This window comes from Sinocyclocheilus grahami, unplaced genomic scaffold, assembly GCF_001515645.1.
Source record: "Sinocyclocheilus grahami isolate Dianchi unplaced genomic scaffold, SAMN03320097.WGS_v1.1 scaffold25.1, whole genome shotgun sequence".
NCBI classification, from domain to species: domain Eukaryota; kingdom Metazoa; phylum Chordata; class Actinopteri; order Cypriniformes; family Cyprinidae; genus Sinocyclocheilus; species Sinocyclocheilus grahami.
The window spans coordinates 3,298,857-3,325,208 of NW_015505204.1; the positions used below are offsets into that span (position 1 = coordinate 3,298,857).

A 26,352-nucleotide genomic window follows, 5' to 3' on the forward strand; every position below is an offset into this window, starting at 1 on the left:
TTTTTTTTTTTACTATTTTGTTGATACAGTGAAATTAATACATTTTAAAGTGTGATTACACTGAAAAAAATAATCCGCTCAGAAATTGCTAGTAAATTTCACAATTAATTACAAAAACAGCAAGTAACACACAGTGAATTTAAGTGGAAAGACTGAAAAAGTTACTCCAAAAATCTTCTGTTACAGTGTTTTTACAGTGTAATAGTATGATACTTTTCCCCTTTTTTTGATATTTTGTTTAAGCAGTTATGTTGTTAAGACAAGTGCAATTCATATATTTTAAAATGTGACTTTAGTGACTTCCAAATACTGTATGGGTTCAAATTTCCCCTTTAATAAAAAAGAAAAAAAAAATGAAAATGTCATGAAAACAACGCAAAAAGTGATAATGGTCCTAAAAATAAGCGTTCTGTTCTTTATGAAAAATACTATTTATTTTTAACTCTTATTTTTCATATTTCAATATCTCTTGATTTTGGTGTAAAATATCACCTGGACATGTTCTAGAAAGATTCCCTCCTGCAGTGATTTACTGCAAAGAACTTTAAATGTTTCTTTCTCTATTCCAAAGGTGTCCACTGTTCTTCCTGAGAAGCAGCGACAAATCGAGGATCTCCTGAGGGATTTGTCTTTATACCAGGAACAGCTCTCCAAGCTCTCAATTTGGGCCTCCACTACAAAGAATCAGCTTGAGCAGTCCCCTACTGCAGTGGACCCAAAGGTAATCTCACAGACGGGATCAAGCACATATGTAGAACACACTACCCACAGTCTTGCTGTTTCATAATACAGCTTTCTGTCTTACTTCAACTTTAGGCAATAATATTTAGCCTGGTGTGGTGTAGTGGTAGAGGCTCATGGCTGGCAACCATCACATTGCTTATTTGATCGCTTCATTCATCAACAAGGTGTTTTCAAAGATTAAGGAAACTTTAATGTTGTACTCTATTATAAAAGTCTGATTGAACTTTTTTAATGACCCATTGCTTTGCCGGTCAGGGTCTTTAGGGAAAAGAAAAATAATATTATTTAACTGTCACCAACTCATTGGTCTTATTTTACACAATCTCTCAAATTTGTAGCAGTACATCTGTACTTAAGTAGTTTTGAATTGTTTGTGGCTGGTTTACTCTGATTTGGCTGTACTCAAGTTTATTATGATTTGCACATTGCTGCATGCTGTTTCTTTATACTTTTTTTTTGTTTTGTTTTTTTCTTGTTAGTGGTGCTTGGCAAGGCAAGCATGACTATTACTATTGCTCCTTTTCATAGTTAAGGGTATTTCTCCCCCAAAATCAATTAATTCTTCTTCTTTTTTCCCCCTTTTGATTTTGGAGTGACATGTGACCTGGACTAGATTGCTCGTTTAATGAGGGTTGTTGTTCATTTATTTTTATTTTGTGTAGATTGAGGAGGATGTAAAGGAAAAGAAACCAGCAGTGGAAGCCGTTTTGGCGAAAGAGAGACCACCATGCCAACTGGAGAAGGTGTTTAATCGACCATGAAATTATTAAATATGATCTTAGAAACGCTATGACTATGATATTAGATTACTCTGCACACTTCCCAGTAGTATCTACCATCGCTGTACTGTAATGTAATATATCAGTCTATCAGCTTCATGGCATTAAACTTTATTTAATATAATTCTCCTGGATTGATGTATTCCAGGGGCAATTTGATGGCCTCAGTGCAGATTGGACATCCATTCAAGTTCTCCTTAAAGACTGGCGAGACAAATGTCAGCTCGCAGGTATGAAATCGCATAATGTGTGATGATTGAAGCTACAATAATATGCTATTAAAATTCACGCACATCTCATGTTGCTTATGTGATTTTGGACGTCTGAAAGTCTGAACAAAAGATCATTTGTTACTTTCTAGCCGTAACTTTGACTGGTAGTGCAGCAGGAGATGCAGCCCTTGATAAATTCAATAAATCCTGGATGGAGCTTGATGATTGGCTCACTCTTTTGGATCACATGGTCCAGACTCAGAGAGTAATGGTCGGAGATCTTGACAAGATCAACGAAATGACGGTGAAACTCAAGGTCAGATTGTGATGTCAGCTTGCAGCTCTTATTCCATTTCCATGGTAAAATACTTTGTTTACTGTCCTGCAGGGGCAGCATTTCATCTTTTCTCCATACTCCCTAAAGCAGCAAAGAGAATTTAGTTTTACCAAAAATTTAACGAACTTCCACCCTTTCTATGACCCTTAGAATTGCACAGGCTGTACAGTAAATGTTAATGACCTCTGTTATGATTGGCTAGCCTTTTCACATTTAAAATTAGCAGCAGACTAAACCTTATTATTATTATTATTAGTTAAAGGGGTCATATGATGCGATTTCAAGTTTTCCTTTCTCTTTGGAGTGTTACAAGCTGATTGTGCATAGATAAGATCCCTGAAGTTGCAAAGACTAAAGTCTCAAAACCAAAGAGATATTCTTTATCAAAGTTAAGACTCTGCCACGCCCCCCTAAAACAGCTCATTCTAACACGCCCCCACATATCTACCTCACTATGTGGGAATATTTGCATAATGCGCCCAAATGTGCACGCAAAGAAAGAAGGCGTGGTTTCAGTAACTGCAGTTAGTGTTGAAGCAGCCATGTCAGGGAGACGCTGTGTGTTTCTAGGCGAAAGCAAAATCACTTTATTTGGCCTTCCGGAAGTAGATGCATTTAGGAATCTTTAAGATTACTTACAACAGAACAGCAATGCATTTTATGGACGACCGTTTCGTGAACCTAGGAGAGGAGGTAATTCTGACTTTGCTATGACAATCTGGCGCTTCTGAATCAGCTACTGTTTTGTTATTAGTTTAAGTATTTGCTATTGACTATTCAAATGCGGAGTTTTGCGCATCGTGTGTGTGTGTGTGTGTGTGAGAGAGAGAGAGAGAGACAGCATCACATCACATCACAGTGAAGTCAGCTGTCTTAACCGCGGCTTGTGTACTGCATCATTACTGTGTCTGTCACGCGACTCTGTTCCCCTTTCGGGCTTGAACTGATGGTAAAACTAATGACATTATTTACTGTCTTTACATTTATTTTGAAAGATGAAGCTCGCGATCATGGTAAGGGGCGTTACATTTCCGATGAGTGCTTGCGGTGTTCGGCCAGTCACAATGCACTGGCCAGCTGGCCAATCAGAGCAGACTGCGCTTGTCAGAAGGAGGGACTTTGTAGAAAACGAAGCGTTTGAGAGAGGCGGGGCATAGAGGACCTACAATAATGTACAGTATTTGAAAAATAATGTGTTTTTTGAACATTAAAGCATGTCAACATATTCTGTTACACCAAATACACAAAATAATGATCTTTAAAAAATCATATGACCCCTTTAAGGTATTCATTCAAGGGAAATACTGTTCAATTGAGCTGCAAAAATAATTAAGATGAAGAACCTTGAAGATGGCATTTAAACACTCAAGTCTTAAAGGCACAGCATTAAAAATAGGCCGTTAATTAAACAGAAAATGGTGTTTAAAAATTTAATTGTGGTTGGTACATATTGTGTTTGTGGGTGTGTGGTGTGTGTGTGTATGTGTGTGTTTTATATATATATATATATATTAGGACTGGGCAAGTTAACGTGTTATTATTCCATTAATGCATTAATTGATTAACGCCGACAATTATTTTATCGTACATTAATGCAGTTTTTTTTATTATTGTCCATTGCTCACTGGCTCTGAATACACATACAGGGTATGTGTGTGTTTTATATATATATATATATATATATATTAGGACTGGGCAAGTTAACGTGTTATTATTGCATTAATGCATTAATTGATTAACGCCGACAATTATTTTATCGTACATTAATGCAGTTTTTTTTATTATTGTCCATTGCTCACTGGCTCTGAATACACATACAGGTTAAGATTGCCTAGTGTGAGTACACCCGTATTCTCCCGCATCACCGCACACACGAGTGTCTACCCGCCCAAGTGTTGTCCCGCGTCGCACTCTGCTGCGTTAGGTCCCGCGATTTCAGGTCTCTAAGGTGCCTGTTATAATGTTATGATCGAGGCTCTGGACTCTGAGCATAACTTGTTTTTCTATAACAAACTATAAAATATTTTCTATAAAAACGTTAATGCCCTGGCAGTGACAAATAGCTTTGGTTTTATATTTAAATTTGATTACATTCATGTTATAAGTTGAGATTTACAAGAAATATTTTAACTGCTACTATTCAAAAGGAATACTGCTGTAAAATTTGTTTAAAGTGTTTGCAAACCAAATGTTATTGCACTTTTGTTCATATAGTAGTACTTTTAATGGAAAAAGTGCACAATACACACTACTTTTGAATTCATTATGGAATTTTGTGCGTAACAATGTGATTAATCGCAGAAAATCATGCAATTATTCGCGATTTAAAATAAAATTTTAATCGTTGCCAGCACTAACACACACACACACACACATATATATATATATACAGTATACACACACACACATATATATATATATATATATACAGTATATGGGTCAAAGACGTTAAGATGTGCGCATCAAAAGAAATGTACAAAATTGATTATACGGTATGTCCATAGAAAGCACATTAAATGTAAGTAAAGTGTCTACTTTTAAGGTTTCAAATAAGTTTTTGGAGGATAAAATGTTAAAATTTGGTTGAAATAATGTTACATTGTCATTCAGTGTAACACAATATTTATGTAAAAATTCAAACAACATGCTTATTCTGACTTGTACATATTAAAATATATAAAAGAATAAGGGAGCATATAACATTTTATTGTGTTTTAAATTAGTAAAACTTCTTACTGAGAAATGGGCAAAACCTAGGATAGTGGCAAATAAAAAAAATGTAAACAATTAAAAAAATAAAAAACATTATTGAATAATTTAATTATTTAAATTGCAATATAATATTGTAATGTTGTATTTTTAAGTAATTATTATGTTATATTATTATTAGATATTAAGTCATTATTGTGTTAAATGAGAAAAGCATTGGATAGATATTACAAAAACTTTTTAGGCTACAGTGTTAGCATAATCATTTAGGTATATTTACACAGACAGTATTTAGACTTGCCTAAATAATGCTGTGAGATTTATGGGTTTTAAAGGGAAAAAAAAAATAATAATATATTGAATATTGATTTTTTTTTGTTGCTCCCATGTCTTGAATTTTAAGCTCACATAACTGCATTCTAATAGGTTACATTCAGTCACACAGTCAGTCGTTCTGTATCATGATCATCAGCAACTGCATGCAATGTGAGATGACTTAAAAATTGTAACGTTACTGGTACAAACGTTTTTTCCATATTTAATCACACCAAATTAACATGTTAAATTGACAGCCCTAGTAAAATTATTATTACTAATGTAATCACCAATATAATATAAAACTATAAACCAATATAATCACCAGCAATATCACCAAAATATATTTGTTGTACTAACATAATACAAAAAATACACAGTATGGCTCTTTTACCTCACATAGTGGCCTTATGAGACCACAAGATCCCACACAACTCTGTAGTAAAAGAATTCTCTGCTGTGATTTAACAGTCAACACTGCAAGACATGGAGCAGAGATGCCCACAGCTGAACAAACAAATCACTGCGGCTCAGAACCTGAAGAACAAAACCAATAACCCTGAGACACGGGCAACCATTACAGACCGCAGTAAGTCAGCTTTGCCTCATCCATATCCATATTCTCTCTCAGCGATACACTGTATTTGTGGTGATATGAAGGTCCTAACATTGTTACGGCTTGATGGAAAACTAAATCTCAGAAGTAGTGCAGAAAGTAAACAATGACTGTTGGCAAGGATTGTGTCTTAACAGGCATCTCAAGGTCATATAGTGTTATAAGACAACACTATTGAACACAAACTACAATATACTGTAAGACAAAAGAGTTTAAGCGTTTGGATTTATTTAAAAAAAAAAATGTAATATCTGGTGTAACATCTTGTTGCTCATACTTAAAAAAAGAAAAGAAAAAGAAAGAAAGAAAATGTTGTATGGCCACAATTTTTTGTTTTTTTTCGGAAATAAAATGTAAAAAGTAAAAATGTTTTTAAACAATGGCATTATATTTGGTTGTGAAAAACAATCAGTCTTTCAATCAATCAACCAATCAATCAATTTATTTATTCATTCAAAAATTATTTATAATAAATAAATAAACCATTATATGAATTATGTCTATGATTTTCAGACTTGTTTTTTAGAAACTTTCTATCTTTTATTTCAAGTTGAAAAATTACAGGCACACTGGGAAGATTCCCACGCCAAGCTGACGGACAGGGTCCTTCAACTGCAGAAAATGTATAAGGACTCCAGCGATTGGCTGGAGGCCAGAAAAAGGGTGGAGCCTCTCATTAAGAAAGCCAATGAAAAACTGGAGAGCTGGAAAAAGGTTTCTCACAGTGCTGATGATTTAAAAGGCCAAAATGCAGATGTCAAGGTAATGTAGAATGAACACAATATCTATTTCATGAGAGAACACAAGCGAGAAACTGAAATAAACTCGAGTCGGTGTGCTTGTGTTCCTTGAATGAACTGCAGATGAATGCATGTGATTTGATTACTACAAATAAATGCTGTATTATTATATTGCAGCAACTTTCTAAGGATATCCAGCAGGGGCAAGCTCAGATGAATGTCACCAATGAGCTAGCAAACAAACTACTGACCCTTTATGCAGACGATGACACAAGCAAAGTTAAACAAATGACTGAGAGCATGGATCTAGCTTGGGCCAACATCAAAAAGCGGTGAGCTTTTGTTTAAATCTTTGATTTTTCAGTATCACCAACTAGTGCAGGGGTAGGCAAGTTCGGCGCAGTCCTGCAGAGTTCAGCTCCAACTCTAATCAAACACACCTGAACAAGCTAATCAATGTCTTCAGGATTACTAAGGCTATAGGCAGGTGAGTTTTTTTTCAGGGTTGGAGCTGAACTCTGCAGGACTGCGGCTCTCTAGGACCGAACTTGCCTACTCCTGCACTAGTGGAATGACATATAATAACATTCTCCCTGAAAGGAGGTATTTGTGGTATTGTTGAGTCTGAAAATAATGCACTGCTGACACAGTGAGGGTGCATAAGAGGTTATTTCAAAGGTGCAATTGCTTTCAGGAGAATTGAGTGCCATTCAAGATTCTGTGGTTTGATGTTTAAAGCATTTGATACCACCAGATTTAACAATCTAATAATAACATGTATTAAATGTTTAAGAAGTATATTAAGGTACTACTTAATTTAGCCTTGTTTCTATATAATAATGAAGTAATTTCCCTTTCAGTGCAGGGGACAAGGAGGCAGATCTGGAAGCCGGACTGCGACAGTTGCAGCATTTCTACTTGGACCTGGAGAAATTCCTTAATTGGCTAACTGAAGCAGAAACCACAGCCAATGTCTTACAAGATGCCACGTTTAAGGAGGGACTTCTGGAAAACCCTGCCACAGTGCGGCATTTACTTGAGCAATGGCAGGTAATCGGTATTTCCAAATCACAGCAATTTTCTCTCTTTGTTTAAATAATTCAGGCACCCTGTTCCAGCTCCAGTCCAGCTTTTACATTTCCTGCTACCCACATGCATTGATGAGAGAAACCCTACTCCAGGCTTTCCAGTTTTTTGTTTTTGTTTTTGTCAGTCCTCTTAGACATAAAATATTTTGTTGAAGTACCCCCGGAGATTTTAAGTTATTATTTCAGTAATTGACCAACACATTTGAATGTTTACGGTTCTCCGATAATAATAATTATAATAATTTAAAAAAGATAAATAATTGTAATTATTTAATGTTATTAGTAATAGTAGTAGTATGTTTGAACTATTATTTATAAAATAATTCTAAAAATTAAAAAGACAGAATTACACAGTTATAAATTATAATAATTTAACAACACATTTGAATGTTCACGGTTCTGTAATGTCAATTCTACTAATACTACTACGAATAATAATAATACAAGTTGTAATTGAGATTATTATTAGTAGTAGAATATTTTAACTATTCTAAAAAAAATGCAAAAATAATAAACAAATTATTAAAAAGACAAATATATTATAGTTGTAAATTACAATAATTGAACAATACATTTGGAGATTCTCTGATGTCGAATAATAATAATTTTAATTGTTATTTTTAACTCTGTATTATTAGTAACTATTATTTTATAACTATAGTTTTAACTATTATTACATTTTTTTAAATATTTATAAATAAAGACAGAAATATATTACTGTTGTAAATTACAAATGTACTGTAAAATAAAACTTTGATAATATTTTATAATTATAATAATTCACTGTGAATCATGCAGCACATCAGACTATAATAATAATATTATTAATTATTATTAAATAATAATTATTATTAATTATTATTATTACATCAGACTATACAGTTAATTCATTGAATTGAAGCCTTTGATTTGATAATCGCCTCATGCAGCCCCATTTATTTATTTATTTATTTAAGTTTTCCATTCAATATAATTAATTTGCTTTTCATCAACTCGCAAACACCCTGCAGTTTCCTCATGAACCCCATTCGGGAAACCTACTCAGTGTTCACTCTTTATTAAAATCAAAGCGGATTAGCAATTTAGCGCAAATTTTCACTATCACAGACATCTGTGACTAATATAAAAAAATATATAATTTTAAGTATACATACACACTTTTCTAAAACATTTTATAACGTTATCCGCCTGCAGCTTTTCTGCATTCAGGACAGCACTCCTCCTTAGATTTAAACAGTTGTACAGAGTAGTGTTTGATGCGGTTCTGTTTTTCTGGGGTTTTAGGACATAAACACCATAACAGTATTACTGAAGAGTAAATAATGTTAAACTCCATTCCCATTATCAGCTCTCAGGAGTTTAAGTGTTATTTATTAGGAAAGCAGAGTAAACTGACGGGTCCATTGTCCAGGTCGCCCGCTGCTCACTGGTATGGGAGATATGTGCATTTGGCAACGGTGCAGAGACGCAGTTAAATATGAAGAGGCAGACAAAGACGTGGGCTATGAAGAGAAGCCTCTGTTCTCCCAGAAAACCAGCTCTGACCCATTCCTTGCTCGCAGTGCCCACTCGCGTCTCAAACAACAGGGCCAGTGTGCCTCCGCGACTGGCATTCTGCAGCTCGTTTCACATCGCATGTAGACACATGGTTGCAGAATACATTTCCTCGCTCTCATCCTCACGGTGTCCCTTTCTCCCTCGTTTTCGCCTCGCGTCAGACACGTCCACATGGTGGGGAATTAAAGGATTGTCACTGCAGACAGTCAGACGGGCTGTTTTCCATTCATTTGATGTCGCTCGTTCATTGGATATGTTGCACAGGAAGACGTATCATGTTAAGGTTTGATCTTCACGGTTGCTTCGTGACTTTGGATTTGTTTGGCTTGCATCATGACTTTGAATGAAATTGGTTTGTGCCATCTCAAACTATGGGAACAAACACTTAAAATGTTGTCAGAGAAAATGCATTTGTTGGTTTGTTAACGGTATTCCATTCATCTATTCTCAAATAATGGAAAAAAAGAAAAAAGTATTTGAATGTATCAATACATGGTGATTTGTGAAATATGGTGATAAAATGGATTTACATTTAAAGCACATGAATTTTGAAATGCTGCTGACTTACGTTACTACTAAAATACGTAAAATACTCAGATTTGTCTAAAAATGCAATTTTTAATTAATGAGAGCAGTGATAACATCTGAAACTATTATTGACTCTTGATTTTGTCTTTAAATCAATATCAAGATTTTAAGGTATATATTATATTATATCATATTCATATTATTTTATATTATAGTATATTCAGGGTTATTGTAATTGACTAAAACTAAAACAAATTTTTTGTTACCTGAAATTAAATAAAGCAACATTTCTCATTTACATTTAGTTCAACTTGATGTTCTAAATGACTAAAACAAGAATAAAAATGTATAAAAACTATATAGACATTTTTTTTAAATGGTATGTAATACAAATTATAAAACAACAAAATTACTAAAACTTCAACTAAAATTAAAATGACAATGGAAAATACAAAAATTAAAACTAACTAAAATATATTTTTTAAAAATGATACTAAAATAACACTTAATTTTTATTTTATTTTATTCAATGCAATGCAAGTGTTCCCGTTTAAAATAATTTACAACATGACTATTACTGTGGCATGTTATATTCGATTAGAGCAGAACATGTTCCAAAAGTATATCTTGTTAGCATGTACACAGTAGATGTAACAAGTATCATGAGAAGTAAAAGAAACTCTTTCTTTATCCCTAATCACATTGGATGTCTGTGATCTCTTTTAATCCTTGCAGGATCTCCAGGCAGAGATTGATGCCCACCGGGAGATGTACCATTCATTAGATGAAAACGGACAGCGTATCGTGTCATCTCTGGAGGGAACAGACAATGCCGTGGTGCTACAAAAACGGCTTGATGACATGGGGCATCGGTGGCATGAGTTGTGTAACAAAGTTATGAGTATAAGGTAAGACAAATTAATCATCTATATTTAACCCGGGAAAAATTCACGCTGAGCAGAAACGGGCTTTGAAAAATAATGTAATCATATATAAGCCCCAGGCCTGTGTAATACTATGTGCAAACCATTGCATTTATTTGACTTTAAATATAAAGTATAAGCCGGCATATTTTTAGTCCTGCTTGCAAGGCAAGGTTTCCCTAACATTAAATATTATTATTTGACGTGTTATTTGCCTGGATAATTTGCATTACAGAAATTAATGATGAATGAATTATTATTTTTGTGTGTGCATATATACAGTGTATGCATATATATATATATATATATATATATATATATATATATATATATATATATATATATATATATACACACACACACACACAATATCTGTCAAAAGTTGGATTTTGAAATGTTTTAATGAAGTCTCTTATGCTCACCATGGCTGCATTTATGTGCTAAAAAATACAGTAAACACTAATATTGAAAATAACTTTGTCTATTGTAATATTTTTTTTAAATGTAATTACATTTTACATTGTTATTTACAACTATATTATATTTGTCTTTATATTTATTTATAATATATTATTTATGTATTATAATATTTGTTTTAATCGTTAAAACACTACTACTACTACTACTACTTAATCTAATTATGAATATTTTTATTATTATCATTAATAAAGACCCATAAACTTTCAAAAGTGTCATTAAATAATTATAATTTACAACTGTAATATATTTCTGTCTTATTTTTGTAATATTTATCATTCAATATTTTATATTTATTTGTTTTAATAGTTAGAACATATTGCTACTACTAATAATAATCATAATTAAAATTATGAGTATTTTTATTTTCATTCACAAACACCTATACATTTTCCAAAGTGTCATTAAATTATAATTTACAACTGTAATATACTGTAGTTCTGTCTTATTTTTATAATTATTTTGTATGTATAACACCGTGTCAACAACTTAGCATCATGTTGGTGTGTTTTGCACCACTCATATGTCCAGCAAATGTAAAAATATTTTAGTTTTGCTTTCAAGTCAGCAATTTTTATCCAGACAGAATCTGCAATACTTTCACATAAGGTCTGAATTCATGATGTTTGAATGCAAATTTGAGTTCCATTAGTGCTAAATAGCAACTCCTAGAACCACATTTGCCTTGGTAAAAGACAGAGCTGGTAAAAGCTTTTTTAATGTTCATGCATATTCAAATACAAGATTCAAAGATTTCTCGAATCTTCTCCTTTATCCAGCACTTCCTTTGTAAAATTCAGTTGCGGTCTGACAGTATGGTGCTCTCTAGTGGTGTTTGTAATTTAACACTTGACAGTGTCGCATCTCACCATCCATTCGACTCCTCAGGCCCTATCTGGATGCAGGTGTGGATCAGTGGAAACACTTACACATGTCCTTACAAGAGCTGCTCAACTGGCTGCAGCTGAAGAGGGAGGAGCTAGAAAAGCAGAAGCCAGTAGGGGGCGATGTGCCGACCGTGCACCAACAACTACTTACGCACAAGGTGAGTCCAGGACGCATCCTCTTCGCCCCTCACTGAAAGCATGAGGAATGACATTCGAGACGTGATTTATGCATTCTGTCTTTTGTTGCGCCCAAGTGTGATCATTATCGGAGTCTGTTCTTGTTAAATATTTAAACAGATGGAGATGATATCTTGCGTAGGAGAGGTGCAAAGTCCCTTGTCTCTTTGCATAGTTGTGCGGACCAATTAACATCTGCTGATGCCATCAGCTGTCAGGGGCCGCTGTAAACAGGATGCGGTCGTGGAGTAGTTAGTGTAGGGAGCTCAGTGAGCGTGAGTCACTGTCACACTCTACAGGTGCAGTTAACTGGGAAGTAAACTGGCATGTGTGTAGGAGCTGCAAAGAAAGTCTCAGCACAAATTTAGTTGAACAAAGTTTTTGCAAACTATTAAATAAATTGACATTGCAGTCTCAGACGTTTGCTCAGACACAGCACAGCAATGAAAACCTAGAATTTATTTTCCCACTCTTACTTGGAAATAAAGTTTGAAAACAGAAACGTTGTGGTATAAATTTTGCATATTAAATATATGGCGTTGAACTAAGTTTCATAAACGGTCGGATTTCTTTGCGTCTGTTGAGAAACAGGACACTGTTTGGATCATTCTAAAATCATACTAGATAACTTGAACATGAGGTTTTTATTTAAATTGTATTCAATTTTGCAATCCTGTATTTTCACTTGTATTTGCTGCTGTAGCGCTTTGTGTATGAGAAAAGAGCATTATAAATAAAATGTATTATTATTATTACCAAAATTGTGGACTTCATGCAACTCAAATGCTGCTGTCATTCATGTACAAGTGACACTTATCAAATCAACCTTTCACTCAAATAATATAATTAAGAATAAAATATTTTATTATAATTAGAAAAATGCAAAACAGAAACATTTTCACAAATAAGAAAATAATAATGATCAACTTTCTTTTATATCTTACAGAGGTTGTTATTGTATTTTTTATTTAAATGGTTGAGATAATGTAATTTTTAGGGTTTGTTTGTTCATAAAAACAATGAATGAAACGTGTCCACTGATAGTGTCACATGGGATTTTTGTTATTTTAGGATTATTTATATAATATGATAGTATTCATTAAACTTTTTTATATTTTCAGTTTTTTGTTGTGTTTAATAATTTCTTAATATTTATATTTAGCTTTATTTTGATCTCAGTTTTAGTAATGTTAGTATTTAAACATTTTATTTTATTTTCAAAAAATATTTTTGTTGTTTTAGGTAACAACACTGGCATGCAACATCTGCATTATTTTAGCACCTGGTTCTTTGAAGGAATTATGCATATCGTGTAATGATGTAGAAACAGTTGATGACAGTTTGTATTGCATGGAAATGTGCCCAGAAAAATGACTGAAAGATCTGAGCAGTAAAATTTTCTCACAAGGATCACTAGAAAATGTACACAAACATTGGTAACAGTACTGTGTTAATTGCATCCTGCTGTATTGATATTTGTGAATCCAATGCATTCTATAATGTGCCCTATTTGCATAGGAAGTAGGCATGTTTGCCCAGGAAGGAATGACAATGGATTAATTTAAATATGCATGAGGCGTCACCATACCAGCACAAATAGCACCTGGTTAAGTGTGACTGCAGGGGGGGGGGGTACAGTATGTTAATAAGATGCAGGTTTTCGCATATGTGCTAAAGTTGCAGAAATATTCACCCCTCCTTATGACATACAGTACTTGATAGCAAGTCCTCGTGCTTTCATAGGGCTTCAGAAGGGAATTGGTTGCCAAAGAACCAGTAATCAATGGAACACTTGACAATGCTAAAACCTTCCTTGCTGAGATGCCTCATGAGGGTCTGAAACAGAGGCCTGGACAAAAGGGTATGAAATCTCTCCTTACACATATGCCCAATACAAGAAATTCTAGATGCTATAACCTGTGTTGTACTTATTGTATGCCGCCCAGATGTAAGTCCTGAGGAGAGGGTTCAAAATGTAGGCCGCATATTGCGTAAAGAAGTGGAGGATGTAACGGTGCGATGGAAGAATCTGGGTGCAGCTGCCGTTGACTGGCAGCAACAGCTGGAACTGGCCATGGAAAGGCTGATGGAGCTCCAGGATGCCCAGGATCAGCTGGACTTCAAGCTACGGCAGGCTGAGACCGTGAAGAATTCTTGGAAGCCTGTTGGGGACCTGCTCATAGATGATTTGCAAAACCACATAGACAGAGTAAAGGTTGGTGTCCTCTCATGGTACATGTTATAAGGGATAAGATGGTTTGGACATGTTCTGTGGCAATACCATGGTATTATTTGAAGCACCTTGGAGTAACATGTTTATACCATGATATATATATATTTAGCATTTTTGCCAAAAGGTATCAATATTTTGTGTATTTTTTCAGGCGTTCCAGGAGGAGATTGCTCCCATCCAGGATAATGTAAATCAGGTGAACCAACTGGCTTCCACATTTCGACCACCTGACATTCAACTTTCTCCAGACAACCTGAGTAGAATTGATGACCTCAACATGAGATGGAGGCTCCTGCAGGTATCCATCCTTGTTCTTCTTATTTAAAGTTAATGTAAATTGATGTTTTGCAACCTAATCTTATGTATTTTCAAGCAAAAGGCCATGTTTAACAAGAAATGAGGGACTCGATTTGATCCATTGGGAACTGATTGACTGTCCCATACCTATATGGAGCGATTATGCCAAAACAATGCCTAAATAGCTATTTGGCTATTGGTTAACATTATCCAGTAGCCAACATGGGCTTAGTGACATCAGCAAAAAGGACTGTTGTTTCAGATGAAAAGCAAGGTGTTACATTTTGATTAAAGATTACAAAGACAAACTAGTGTTCATTTGGAATAACGTGCACCAATTAATTGTTGAGAATAAAGTTAGGAAATTGTACAAACAAAGTAGTTTTGATTTCATGTTACATTTAAAATAACACTCATTCCAATGGACCAACTATTTATAAATCTAGTCAGGTCACAGATTTAGTTTCTGAAACAAAAAGAATCAAAAAATACGGTTCAATCTTTGGGAAGTTGTAGAAAAGTGTACATGTCAGCAATAGATGCAACAAGCAGATCACAAAAATGATCTGTCCTTCAGAGATTTGACAAAGGACACAGAAAGGCATTATTTAATAAAAGGAAGTAGGACAGAAACATAAAAACAATCATGATGAAATATTCTAAAGAAAAACGTTTTTCTTTTAAAATTGTTTTCTTTTCCATTGCTGTCATTGTTTCCTTCTGTGAGTGTTGTTATTGTCAACTAAAACTTTTAAAAAATAATTTCTGTTAATTGAAATGCTGAAAAGCTTTTGAAAACCTAAAATAAAAATAGTAAATCAAAAATGTAAACTTAGAAAATTAAATTACAACTTTACTAAAACTGGAAAAAAATGAAAGCTTAATAGAACTGTTTAATAAAAACGACAAAATGAAATGAGAAAAGCTTCAATTAAAATGAAAACTCAAAATATAAATAAAAGCTAATTCAAAGTGTTATAAATAATAAAATGCTGTAGAAATGATACTAAAATTCTAAATTAATTCTAGTCCCCCTTTTCTGTCTGTTCTGTGGTTTTTAGATCTCCATCGAGGAACATCTGACCCAGATGACCGCAGCCTATAAGGACTTGGGGTCCCAGTCTCAGAATTTTTTACACGGTGAGTGTGTTTGTGTTGTTCTGTTTTGCAATATTATGAGAATTGAAATGTCATAACATTGCACTTATATACTAATCCTGTGTATTTAGTTGTCAAGTCAGTTACTGTACATAAAATGTGTCATGTACCAAATGAAGAAGTGTTTGCATAGAAAGGGCTTTTTGAAATTAAGGTAACATGAACAGCTTTTCTTCTCTGCACACAGCATCCGTTGAACGCCCTCTTGAACGCTCTATTTCGCCCAACAATGTCCCCTACTATATCAAGTAAGTCTTCCCAAACTCAGCCCACATGTTGATGTCAGGCACATTCAAGGTCCACACTGAATTAACAAATTGAATTTCAACACTATGAAAGCTCCCAGACTAAGAAATATATCACAGCTGGCGGCAGACTACCAAAGAAAAGTGATTTTCCATGACCTTTTTTCCGAACAGAGATATCACCCTGGAAAATTTGTGCAGAATAATTTGAGATGATAAATTAGGCTCTGCCAATGCATGTAGCAGCATGCATCACATATAGCTGAGAACCTGTGCGCACAGATGACTGAGTGAGCGAGTCTCAGAAATACTGTTCTTCATATTAAACCAGGAAGTTTGGGGTTTTTTTTTGGGCAAGTTTTTCCATTTAAATGTTCTATACTTTACATAAAAGTGCAAATACAAATGTTGCATTCAAACAGATAACCAATCATATATTTTTGCTCTTTGTAATAAGTGATAGATAAATGTGTACAGGTATAAAACTAAACAGCATACGAGTAAAATGTCAGCCCTGGTGACTGAAAGATTTTGCTAATAGCATTTTATTTTAATATTTTTTTTTCCTGCAATGCAATTCTATAATGAATTTCATGTCAAAGCAATCTTATCCAAGGTCAAAAATATACAGTACCTATATTCATACATGTTAAATTGCCAATGTATATAACCATGTATATTATTTGACCCTAGGTTAGTCGTGAGTTATTAAATGAAGCATTTTTTCCCCAAAATAGTACCTGTGAGAAAAAGTTGTTAGTAGCTCAACAAATGGTGATAGCAAGTTTACATCAAAATGCAGGAGATATTACAGAATGTTAAAATATTCTGGATTTTAAACCTGATGGCTGATTTATGAAAATGTGAATAATGTTTTGCAAAATAAGGCCTTGGTGAATTATTCAAACTGTTCAGTATACCCCCTGACATGCAGAGCTTAGCACATTTTTAGAAGTTATGTTCCATAGCTATATGATATAGATGCTTCTTGTTTCAGTAGATACTATAGCAGACATCCTGCAATATAATTATGAGTATTGCTTTCACTTCTATCTGATTTTCCTTTGCAAGACAAGTAGGCACATCTCATCCCACTTGTCTTGCTTACAAGTTGCAATAACCTCATATATATACATACAATAATGTTCAAAAGTATAGGATCGGTAAGATTTTTTAAATATATTAATAGTTTTATTCATCAAAGTTGCATTAAATTGATCAAAAGTGACAAAGTGATTCATAATGTTGCAAAATATTTCGGTTTCAAATAAATGCTGTTCTTTTGAACTTTCTACTCATAAAAGAATATCGAAAAAATCGATCACCGTTTTCACAAAAATATTAGGCAGCACAACTGTTTTCAACATTGATGATAATGAGAAATGTTTCTTGAGCATCAAATCGGCATATTAGAATGATTTCTGAAGGATCATGTGACACTGAAGATTGGAGTAATGACTGCCTAAATTTCAGCTTTGTCTTTCAGGGATCATTTTCATTTTGAAATATATCAAAATATAAAAAATGAAATCAAAATATAAAAGTTATTCTAAATGATAAAAAAATATATCACAATATTACTGTATTTTTGATCATATAAATGCAGCCTTGGTGAGCATAAGAGACTTCTTTCAAGAAATTCTTAATTAAAAATAAACAATTATTGACCCCACACTTCTGAAAATGAGTGTACATAGGATTATAATAGGAGTAATTCCAGTATAGCGATTTCATCACTTGTGTGGCTTAAAATCTATAATATCATCCTCAGAAATGGTCATGTGATTATGTGATTAACTGGTGTCTTCATTTTCCTGAGCCAGTTATGCCAGGCTTTCTCTATAACAGATCAATTCGAAACAACCAAGCTGAAACCCCCCAGCATGTAATGCATGTTATTACTCACTCGCTTGGCATACAGTATTTAATTTAATCTTTAAAGTATGTGCACAACCTTCATATAAATTCAGGGCAGCATTTATGCTCACGGCAGTGCATGAATCTGACTTCAAGTAGGAGAGAACTGACTCTTAATGATGCTGTCATAGATTATGAATGTCATTAATGCTGGTCAAGCGGAGCAGTACTTGCAGTCAGATGGCACTAGAATTTGTTATTTCCCGCCTGATAAGCTGCAGGACAAAAAGGGGATCGCGTTATAATAACTTTCATTAATAAGTCATCAACAAACATTAATGCTTAACAGATCAGTAGTTCATTCACTCATTTATATGAAATATACGTATGAATCCAAGTTTCATGGCATTTATATATGTACAGTAGTGATCTAAATGTTCGTTAATGTCAGTAATGAAAGTTATTATAAACGTGTTATCCAATGAAATATTTTACCCATAAACTTATATAGGCTTTTTTCTCATAAACTTCATGAACTCCATCCCATCCAATACATTAAGCAAACTATTGCATATTATATGGATCACAATTTATTTCGAATTTATGCAAAACGTAAGCCTAATGAAATAAGATTCCGGCACTGTAGCACCAGCTTTTGTCAGAGAATAAATAACCCATCTAGCCCTCCACGACAAGACAGTAAATACTGATCATTTCCACACTGAGTGGTTGTGTCTCAAATCCCAGTGAGCTAGCTGCCTGCCTTAATGATTTTTTTTAAATCATAGATATGTTTGAATATCGGATCCAGAATTGTTTGTTTGTTTATTTCACAAAGACTATTTAATTCAAGAATTTTGACCATATGCTAATAGACTTTTTTTTTTGTATTAGTTTTTTTGCCATTTGATTTGAGTTTTTCTTCTTCGTATTATTGGTGCAATTTTTTTTTTTTACGTTCAGGCGTCTGATCTGAGCATATGGAAATCATCAGAATGTTAATATTTCATTTCAAGCATATCTCGGGATTAATGGCGAGATTATACAGTTGATTAGGCATTTTTGAACAAGTTCAGACGTTCTTTTTGAGCATTTTATTGCAGGAGAAGTGTTCAGATGTTGCATTGAACAATTTGGCAAATCACGGTCGCGTTCGAACGCGGAATTTATTGTTTTTAGCATAATAGGAGCGTTAGAACATTCCATTAAAGCGTTTTAGGAATCATGTTTGTTGCATTCCGACATTTAACTATTTTCACATAATGTTCGATTCGACGACAGTGTGATTCGCCAAATAGTTCAGTGCAGTGTTTAACACTCCTGCAACATTCCATTCATTCACATTTTTTTCATCTTAGATGTTTAATTGAGCATTTTGACTATCATAGGCGAACGTTTAAAAAAAAAGTCGACCATTTGATTTGAGCGTTTTCCGTTTTATTGGTTCGATTATTTTTTTTCTGTTGCTTCATAGGCACAATCAAACGTTTGATTACATTATGGAAATCATCAGTACGTTCGAATGATTTATTCGAGCATTTTCAGCATCAGTCGCGAGTTTACAGTTAATTGAGCATTTCTGAACATCATTTGAAAGTTCAGACGTTCACTTGAGTATTACAAGAGCGTTCGAACAATGTATCGGATCACACCGGCGCGTTTGACCCGACTGTATAATAGGCGCGTTACATTCCTGCATTTTTAAGAATCTGTATTTTGTCGGATTCCTTTATTTAAACGATTTCCACAGTGGTACCCTAAAATGCGGTCTAGGTTGGCGGCATGCTATGTTTTGAGGCACAGCCTGTAAGTGAGCGAAAGAGAGAGAGAGAGAAATCGAGAGGAGTTAAGAGGGGGAAGGGAGCTGGAGGAAAAGCTCCGCCTCGTCTGAGCCGCTCTGGCTGAGGGAGATCGCAGGGAAGTCGGTTGTTTCAATCCAGATTTATTTGTATAGCACTTTTCACAAAGAATACTATTTCATAGCAGGGAATCTAGATTTATTTATAACATATGTGCATATTGCAAGGAAGGAAAGAAAGAAACTTTTGTTGTCATAACAAATCTACATGTACTTGTTGTTTCTTTCTGTTAAAAGAGGCTGTGAGTACAATAAAATAACTGTGATATGCATGGCATCAAACAATGCATTTTGATGAATTCAGAGCCATTCAGAAGGCCGTTCACACGTGTGTTCAGTCTGATGGCATTCACATTTCATGTGTTTCCTTAAAATCCGCTGACATGGTTCAATGATTGAGTTTAAAGGACTAGAAGGCTTACATTAGTCTCGCTGTTATAAACAGGCTATAATGGGTAGTAAACCTATACAGTGTATTACTCAAAAAAATACAAGTTTACCAGGTTTAAATATTACTATCAGTATAGCAATATGTGTATTAGAAATATAATTTATCTTGTTAGTTCAGATAAATGTTTCACAGATGTTCCAGGTTAACAGTGTACCTAACAAAAATGCTGTCACAGTCCCATGGTATTGGTATTACTATGGCACTTTTTTAGTGGTCCAATTGTGAAAGTGATTCCTCGCCATGATGTTTGCATTTCAGAGATGCTATGTTTTCTGCAACCCTTTTTAAAAATCCTTTCATACTTTCATTTCGTCCTCTTTGACTTTTTCAAAAAAATATTTCTTCTGAAAAACAATGCTTGGAAGTTCACTTTCATCTAATTTTTGTTGATGGTTGGAACCCCAGTTTGTGTTTCTTCCTCCTAAAAGCACTGTAGGGTCTGGGTATAATTTATTAGTTTTGAAGTTTCTCAACCTTATTAGAATTCTGCAGAGCTGCTTGGCTGGCTTAAACCCAAAATCACAAAAACATCCCGGTCCATAGCAACGCTTCAAAACAAGGCATCTCAGTAGTGTAAATTGCATTTCCACTAATGGATTCATTAAGAGTACTTGTAACAAAACAGGCACTGTTGCGAATGTAGAAATCTAAACTCTCTTCTTTTACGATTCAAACAAAGACGACCCAGTACTATAACTCAGATGCTCAGAACTACTCCCATGGTCAGAAGTAGGACCTAAACAATGGACTTCAAACTATTTATTCATGGGAAATATCAGATAAAGTGATTACGAGTTGCAAGACGATTTTTTGGCGGAGGTGAGCTTTTGACTCTTTAAGTTCCATCAGTCTTTAAATGTTTTCAGTCAATGCCAAATGCACATGCAACAGGACCACTATTAATTGGGATAAGTTGCCGTTTAGTGTGTTTCAGTCACAAACATGCCCACAATTCTTTGCATAACTTTAGTTTTGGCACATTGCCTATTCAGTCTTCTTTACTCAAGAGACCTTTAAACTTCTGGCATAATGTGACAATGTTTGTTTTTTAAAAATCCAATGCATTATATTGCTGGGAAAACACATTACAACATCTTGTAAAAGTCCCTTTCATCCCTTGTTTTTTTCTTAAAGGCATCGTTCACTCAAAAATGAAAGATCTGACATTTCTCACCCTCATGTTGTTCCAAACCTGTGGGACTTTTTTCCCGTGGAACATAAAAGGGATTTTTTTGAAGAACATTCCGGTCGTTATTTTCAATATAATGAAAGTGAAATAGAAATGGAGGCTCTAACGTCACTAAACAGCATAACTGTATCCTAGAAGTGGTACAGTCGTTTTGCGTATGGACCAATTTTATGATATGTTTATGCTGCCTTTTTTTTTTTTTCCTCTGCGTAATGCCCCATTTCTCATTTACTTCCATTGTACTGAAAATAATGGCCAGGCAAGGGTATTCTTTTAAATTCACATCCTGCCTTCCACAAAATAACACAAGTAACAACATGAGGATGAGTAAATAAACTATAGTTAGTATGTTTTTAGCCATTGTCATGATAATCCTGCATTAATGGATTTATTAGATGTGTTAGAGTATCTGTTGAAGATGAAGAATATAGCTTAGCTATTCTTGAGTTTGAAGACTACACAGACTTATTGTTTGATGTAAAATGACTCAAGGCCTTGTCTTAATCTGCATTGCCCTATATGGATGACACTGTCTCTAGCACTAAATATGAGTCATAAACACATTTATGGATGTTGTATAGCATCATTTGGTATTTATTATAAAGTATGTTTTTTCAGACAGAGGTACTGTTTATTGTATTTCATCATGTTTTTGCTTTCAGTCACCAGAACCAAACAACATGTTGGGACCACCCAAAGATGGCAGAACTGTACCAGTCATTAGGTAGGCATGATTCAGATCTGATGTGCATGTAGTACGGCTGGACGTGGCTGAATATTAATAATTTATTCATCATTACTTTTTTATTATTACTGTTGTCATGCAAAACTGTTAATGGAGATCTTCATGTGGCATTTTACTGTATATTAAAATGTATTAGTAATTATTCAGCAAGGATATAATAAGTGTATATTTAACGTCTTCCTATTTACTCTTGGCAACAAGGCTGAACCATATTACCCAGCTCTAATACGAAGTAGATATATCTCCCACTTTTGCAGTATTTGAATCTATGTGGTAGTGTAATTGCCCTTGAATAAAATGTCAGATTGTTAGACGAAACATTTTTGATCAATGGACTTAAAATGCAGAAAATAATTGGATGAAACTAGCTTGATGTTTCTGCTGCCTGTTTTTCAGAACCCAACAAATAAGATCAAAATTAGAAACTGTCAAATGCCTTTAAACATCTGGCATAATGTGACAATGTTTGTTTTTTAAAAATCCAATGCATTATATTGCTGGGAAAACACATTACAACATCTTGTAAAAGTCCCTTTCATCCCTTGTTTTTTTCTTAAAGGCATCGTTCACTCAAAAATGAAAGATCTGACATTTCTCACCCTCATGTTGTTCCAAACCTGTGGGACTTTTTTCCCGTGGAACATAAAAGGGATTTTTTTGAAGAACATTCCGGTCGTTATTTTCAATATAATGAAAGTGAAATAGAAATGGAGGCTCTAACGTCACTAAACAGCATAACTGTATCCTAGAAGTGGTACAGTCGTTTTGCGTATGGACCAATTTTATGATATGTTTATGCTGCCTTTTTTTTTTTTTTTCCTCTGCGTAATGCCCCATTTCTCATTTACTTCCATTGTACTGAAAATAATGGCCAGGCAAGGGTATTCTTTTAAATTCACATCCTGCCTTCCACAAAATAACACAAGTAACAACATGAGGATGAGTAAATAAACTATAGTTAGTATGTTTTTAGCCATTGTCATGATAATCCTGCATTAATGGATTTATTAGATGTGTTAGAGTATCTGTTGAAGATGAAGAATATAGCTTAGCTATTCTTGAGTTTGAAGACTACACAGACTTATTGTTTGATGTAAAATGACTCAAGGCCTTGTCTTAATCTGCATTGCCCTATATGGATGACACTGTCTCTAGCACTAAATATGAGTCATAAACACATTTATGGATGTTGTATAGCATCATTTGGTATTTATTATAAAGTATGTTTTTTCAGACAGAGGTACTGTTTATTGTATTTCATCATGTTTTTGCTTTCAGTCACCAGAACCAAACAACATGTTGGGACCACCCAAAGATGGCAGAACTGTACCAGTCATTAGGTAGGCATGATTCAGATCTGATGTGCATGTAGTACGGCTGGACGTGGCTGAATATTAATAATTTATTCATCATTACTTTTTTATTATTACTGTTGTCATGCAAAACTGTTAATGGAGATCTTCATGTGGCATTTTACTGTATATTAAAATGTATTAGTAATTATTCAGCAAGGATATAATAAGTGTATATTTAACGTCTTCCTATTTACTCTTGGCAACAAGGCTGAACCATATTACCCAGCTCTAATACGAAGTAGATATATCTCCCACTTTTGCAGTATTTGAATCTATGTGGTAGTGTAATTGCCCTTGAATAAAATGTCAGATTGTTAGACGAAACATTTTTGATCAATGGACTTAAAATGCAGAAAATAATTGGATGAAACTAGCTTGATGTTTCTGCTGCCTGTTTTTCAGAACCCAACAAATAAGATCAAAATTAGAAACTGTCAAATGCAGAGATGAGAGGTTTGACTGTGACAGTAATGAAATGTTGCATGATCAGTTTGCTAAAATTAACATTTGTCACCAAACAGCGGATCTCAACAACGTACGGTTCTCGGCGTACAGGACGGCAATGAAGCTCAGGCGAATGCAGAAAGCTCTCTGCTGTAAGTTCACAAAATTTCCTCTTTGCGATCACACAACACTTTTTTCAGTTTGAACATTCATCCTACTGATAACAGTCAGCTAAAATATTCCTCCTTTTGTAGCATAGCAACTTTTTCGCAACTTCTGCTTTTTTTCTGTACACAGTGGATCTTCTGGGCATGTCTGCAGCCTGTGAGGCCTTTGAGCAGCACAATCTGAAACAGAACGAGCAATTCATGGACATCATGCAAGTGATCAACTGTCTGACCAGCATCTATGACCGGATGGAGCAGCAGCACAGCAGCCTGGTTAACGTGCCCCTGTGTGTGGACATGTGTCTCAACTGGCTGCTCAACGTTTATGATACGTACGTTCAACCATTTTTTATTGTTTGTGTGTTTAACATGTTAAAGCAATAGCTCAAATTAACATTTTGTCATCATTTACTCTCCCTCATGGCATTCCAAATCATGACATGCTGTCTTCTGTGGAAAGCAAACAGAGAAATTTTGAAGAATGTCCTTGCTGCACTGCATCAGAAAAATCCTTGATTGAAAGAAGGTCATGCAAGTTTGTAACAACATGAGGTTGAGCAAATGATGACAGAATTTTAAATTTGGGGTGAACTAATCCATTAAATCTTTGAACATATGAGTCAGAGAGTATCAGTTGGAGTTTGAGTCAGTTCTCAGCATGTTTCTTAGTAGGATCACACTGAGCCATAAATCATGCAGTGTTTGAACATGGAGGTGGTAGATTCCACAGAAGACCCCCGTCTGTCCCCCAGAGTAAACTGAGAGAAAAGCATTGGAGGTCTTTTCATTCTATGTCTGCTTTTTACCTAGATTGTCTTGCAAAGCTATGTTATTTAAAGAAGATGGGGTGTTGACATGGTATCTTAAATACAGTTTGTTTGAATTTAAACCCTTAAGGGGCCGTTCACATGTCGCACCTAAAAATGCGTGGAAAATGCTAGGTGTGCCACTTTCTGCTTTTTTCCCCTAAGCGTTTGGGCGCTACTAAATTTATAAAAAAATGTCTATCCTGTACAGCTAGGAACGGATGAAGCTGATTGGTTGGTTCTTGTCACATGACCCGCGGTGCGCTTGCGGCATTCTGAAATGTTGAAATGTTTTTATAATTTTTATCATCATTACATTTTTATGGAAAAAATGAGCGTGGCGCGACCGCGTCACTGCCATTATGACCGCGCCTGCCGCGCGTCTACATTTGAAATAACGAACTTGAGCGTGCAAAAAACACAATATGTGAATGGCCCCTAAAAACCTCTTAAATGGTATAACAAAGTAGTTGTCATTTTAAAAGGTCTTAAGTTTGGGGACAAAAATGTGATTGTTCAATTTCAAAAGGCCATGATTTAATGTTTCAAAGTCAAAATGTGGCTCTATTCTGCAGGCTCACGGTTGCAAAGTAGTTTCACTTCAATAAATACAGTGCATTTATGCTACTGTTGAAGAATTATGACGTTTACTCTTGTGTTTAAATTGAAAGATGTTGTAGATGGTTGTAGGAGAGCTTCCCTCTGGGCCACCTCATCACAGAAAGGAAAGACTAAAACAATATTTAACATATACAGTATATAGATTTTACTAGTGTCTAAACAATAATCTGTTTATTTAATTTTTTTAAGCACATTATTATCATATCGGCAAAATCCAACTGAAATCAACTTCTAATTTGTGTGTATTGATATATTGGTACATAAACCATTTTCAATACAGAGTGAATAAAGCTTGTTTTTAAACTTGTAAAAAGGTTTTGCTGATATAAACGGCATTAAGTCCTCATTATATAAGTGTCCCAGCCTGTTTAATTATATAAAAGAGAATATGGGTTTGTTCTGTGTGGACATACGATATTAATTGTATTTGTTTGTGGGCGAAATAGGTCTTATATTTGATTTTAAAAACCCTTCCTATACCCCGGTTGCAGAAAAAAATTCTGAAGAATGTCTTTGTTTAAAAGCAACAGCAGTACTGTATATTTTACCAACTTATGGTGCAAAAACATTGAGAGTATTTTGTTTCTCGTCTTGACTCTTTATCTGCAAAAAAAAGAGCAATTGACGGTCTCGCTTTAGTCATTTGTCACCGTGTTATTTTTATTTTTTTTTTACCGCAGAGGACGAGCCGGAAAAATTCGTACCCTATCCTTCAAAACAGGAATAATCTGTTTGTGCAAAGCTCACCTTGAAGATAAGTACAGATGTAAGTTTTTCTGCTTATCTTATATGCTTCCTTCTTTCTATTCTGTCTCTAAGCCATAATAAGAGCCAAGA

The 26,352-nt window shown here is 34.5% G+C and overlaps 1 protein-coding gene across 1 annotated transcript in view; it reads left to right on the plus strand.

The window, feature by feature from the left end:
- LOC107565081 (dystrophin-like) overlaps positions 1–26,352 on the plus strand; it is a 119,607-nt gene that overhangs the window by 71,740 nt on the left and 21,515 nt on the right. Inside the window, exons 51-69 of the mRNA XM_016250270.1 lie at positions 572–721; positions 1,407–1,487; positions 1,672–1,753; positions 1,885–2,051; positions 5,568–5,685; positions 6,263–6,474; positions 6,630–6,784; positions 7,313–7,502; positions 10,361–10,533; positions 11,914–12,070; positions 13,833–13,950; positions 14,036–14,304; positions 14,474–14,620; positions 15,681–15,759; positions 15,965–16,025; positions 22,040–22,101; positions 23,999–24,073; positions 24,219–24,420; positions 26,196–26,281. Of these exons, the coding sequence (XP_016105756.1) occupies positions 572–721; positions 1,407–1,487; positions 1,672–1,753; positions 1,885–2,051; positions 5,568–5,685; positions 6,263–6,474; positions 6,630–6,784; positions 7,313–7,502; positions 10,361–10,533; positions 11,914–12,070; positions 13,833–13,950; positions 14,036–14,304; positions 14,474–14,620; positions 15,681–15,759; positions 15,965–16,025; positions 22,040–22,101; positions 23,999–24,073; positions 24,219–24,420; positions 26,196–26,281 (2,584 nt within the window). The remainder of the gene's footprint in view (positions 1–571; positions 722–1,406; positions 1,488–1,671; positions 1,754–1,884; positions 2,052–5,567; positions 5,686–6,262; positions 6,475–6,629; positions 6,785–7,312; positions 7,503–10,360; positions 10,534–11,913; positions 12,071–13,832; positions 13,951–14,035; positions 14,305–14,473; positions 14,621–15,680; positions 15,760–15,964; positions 16,026–22,039; positions 22,102–23,998; positions 24,074–24,218; positions 24,421–26,195; positions 26,282–26,352) is intronic.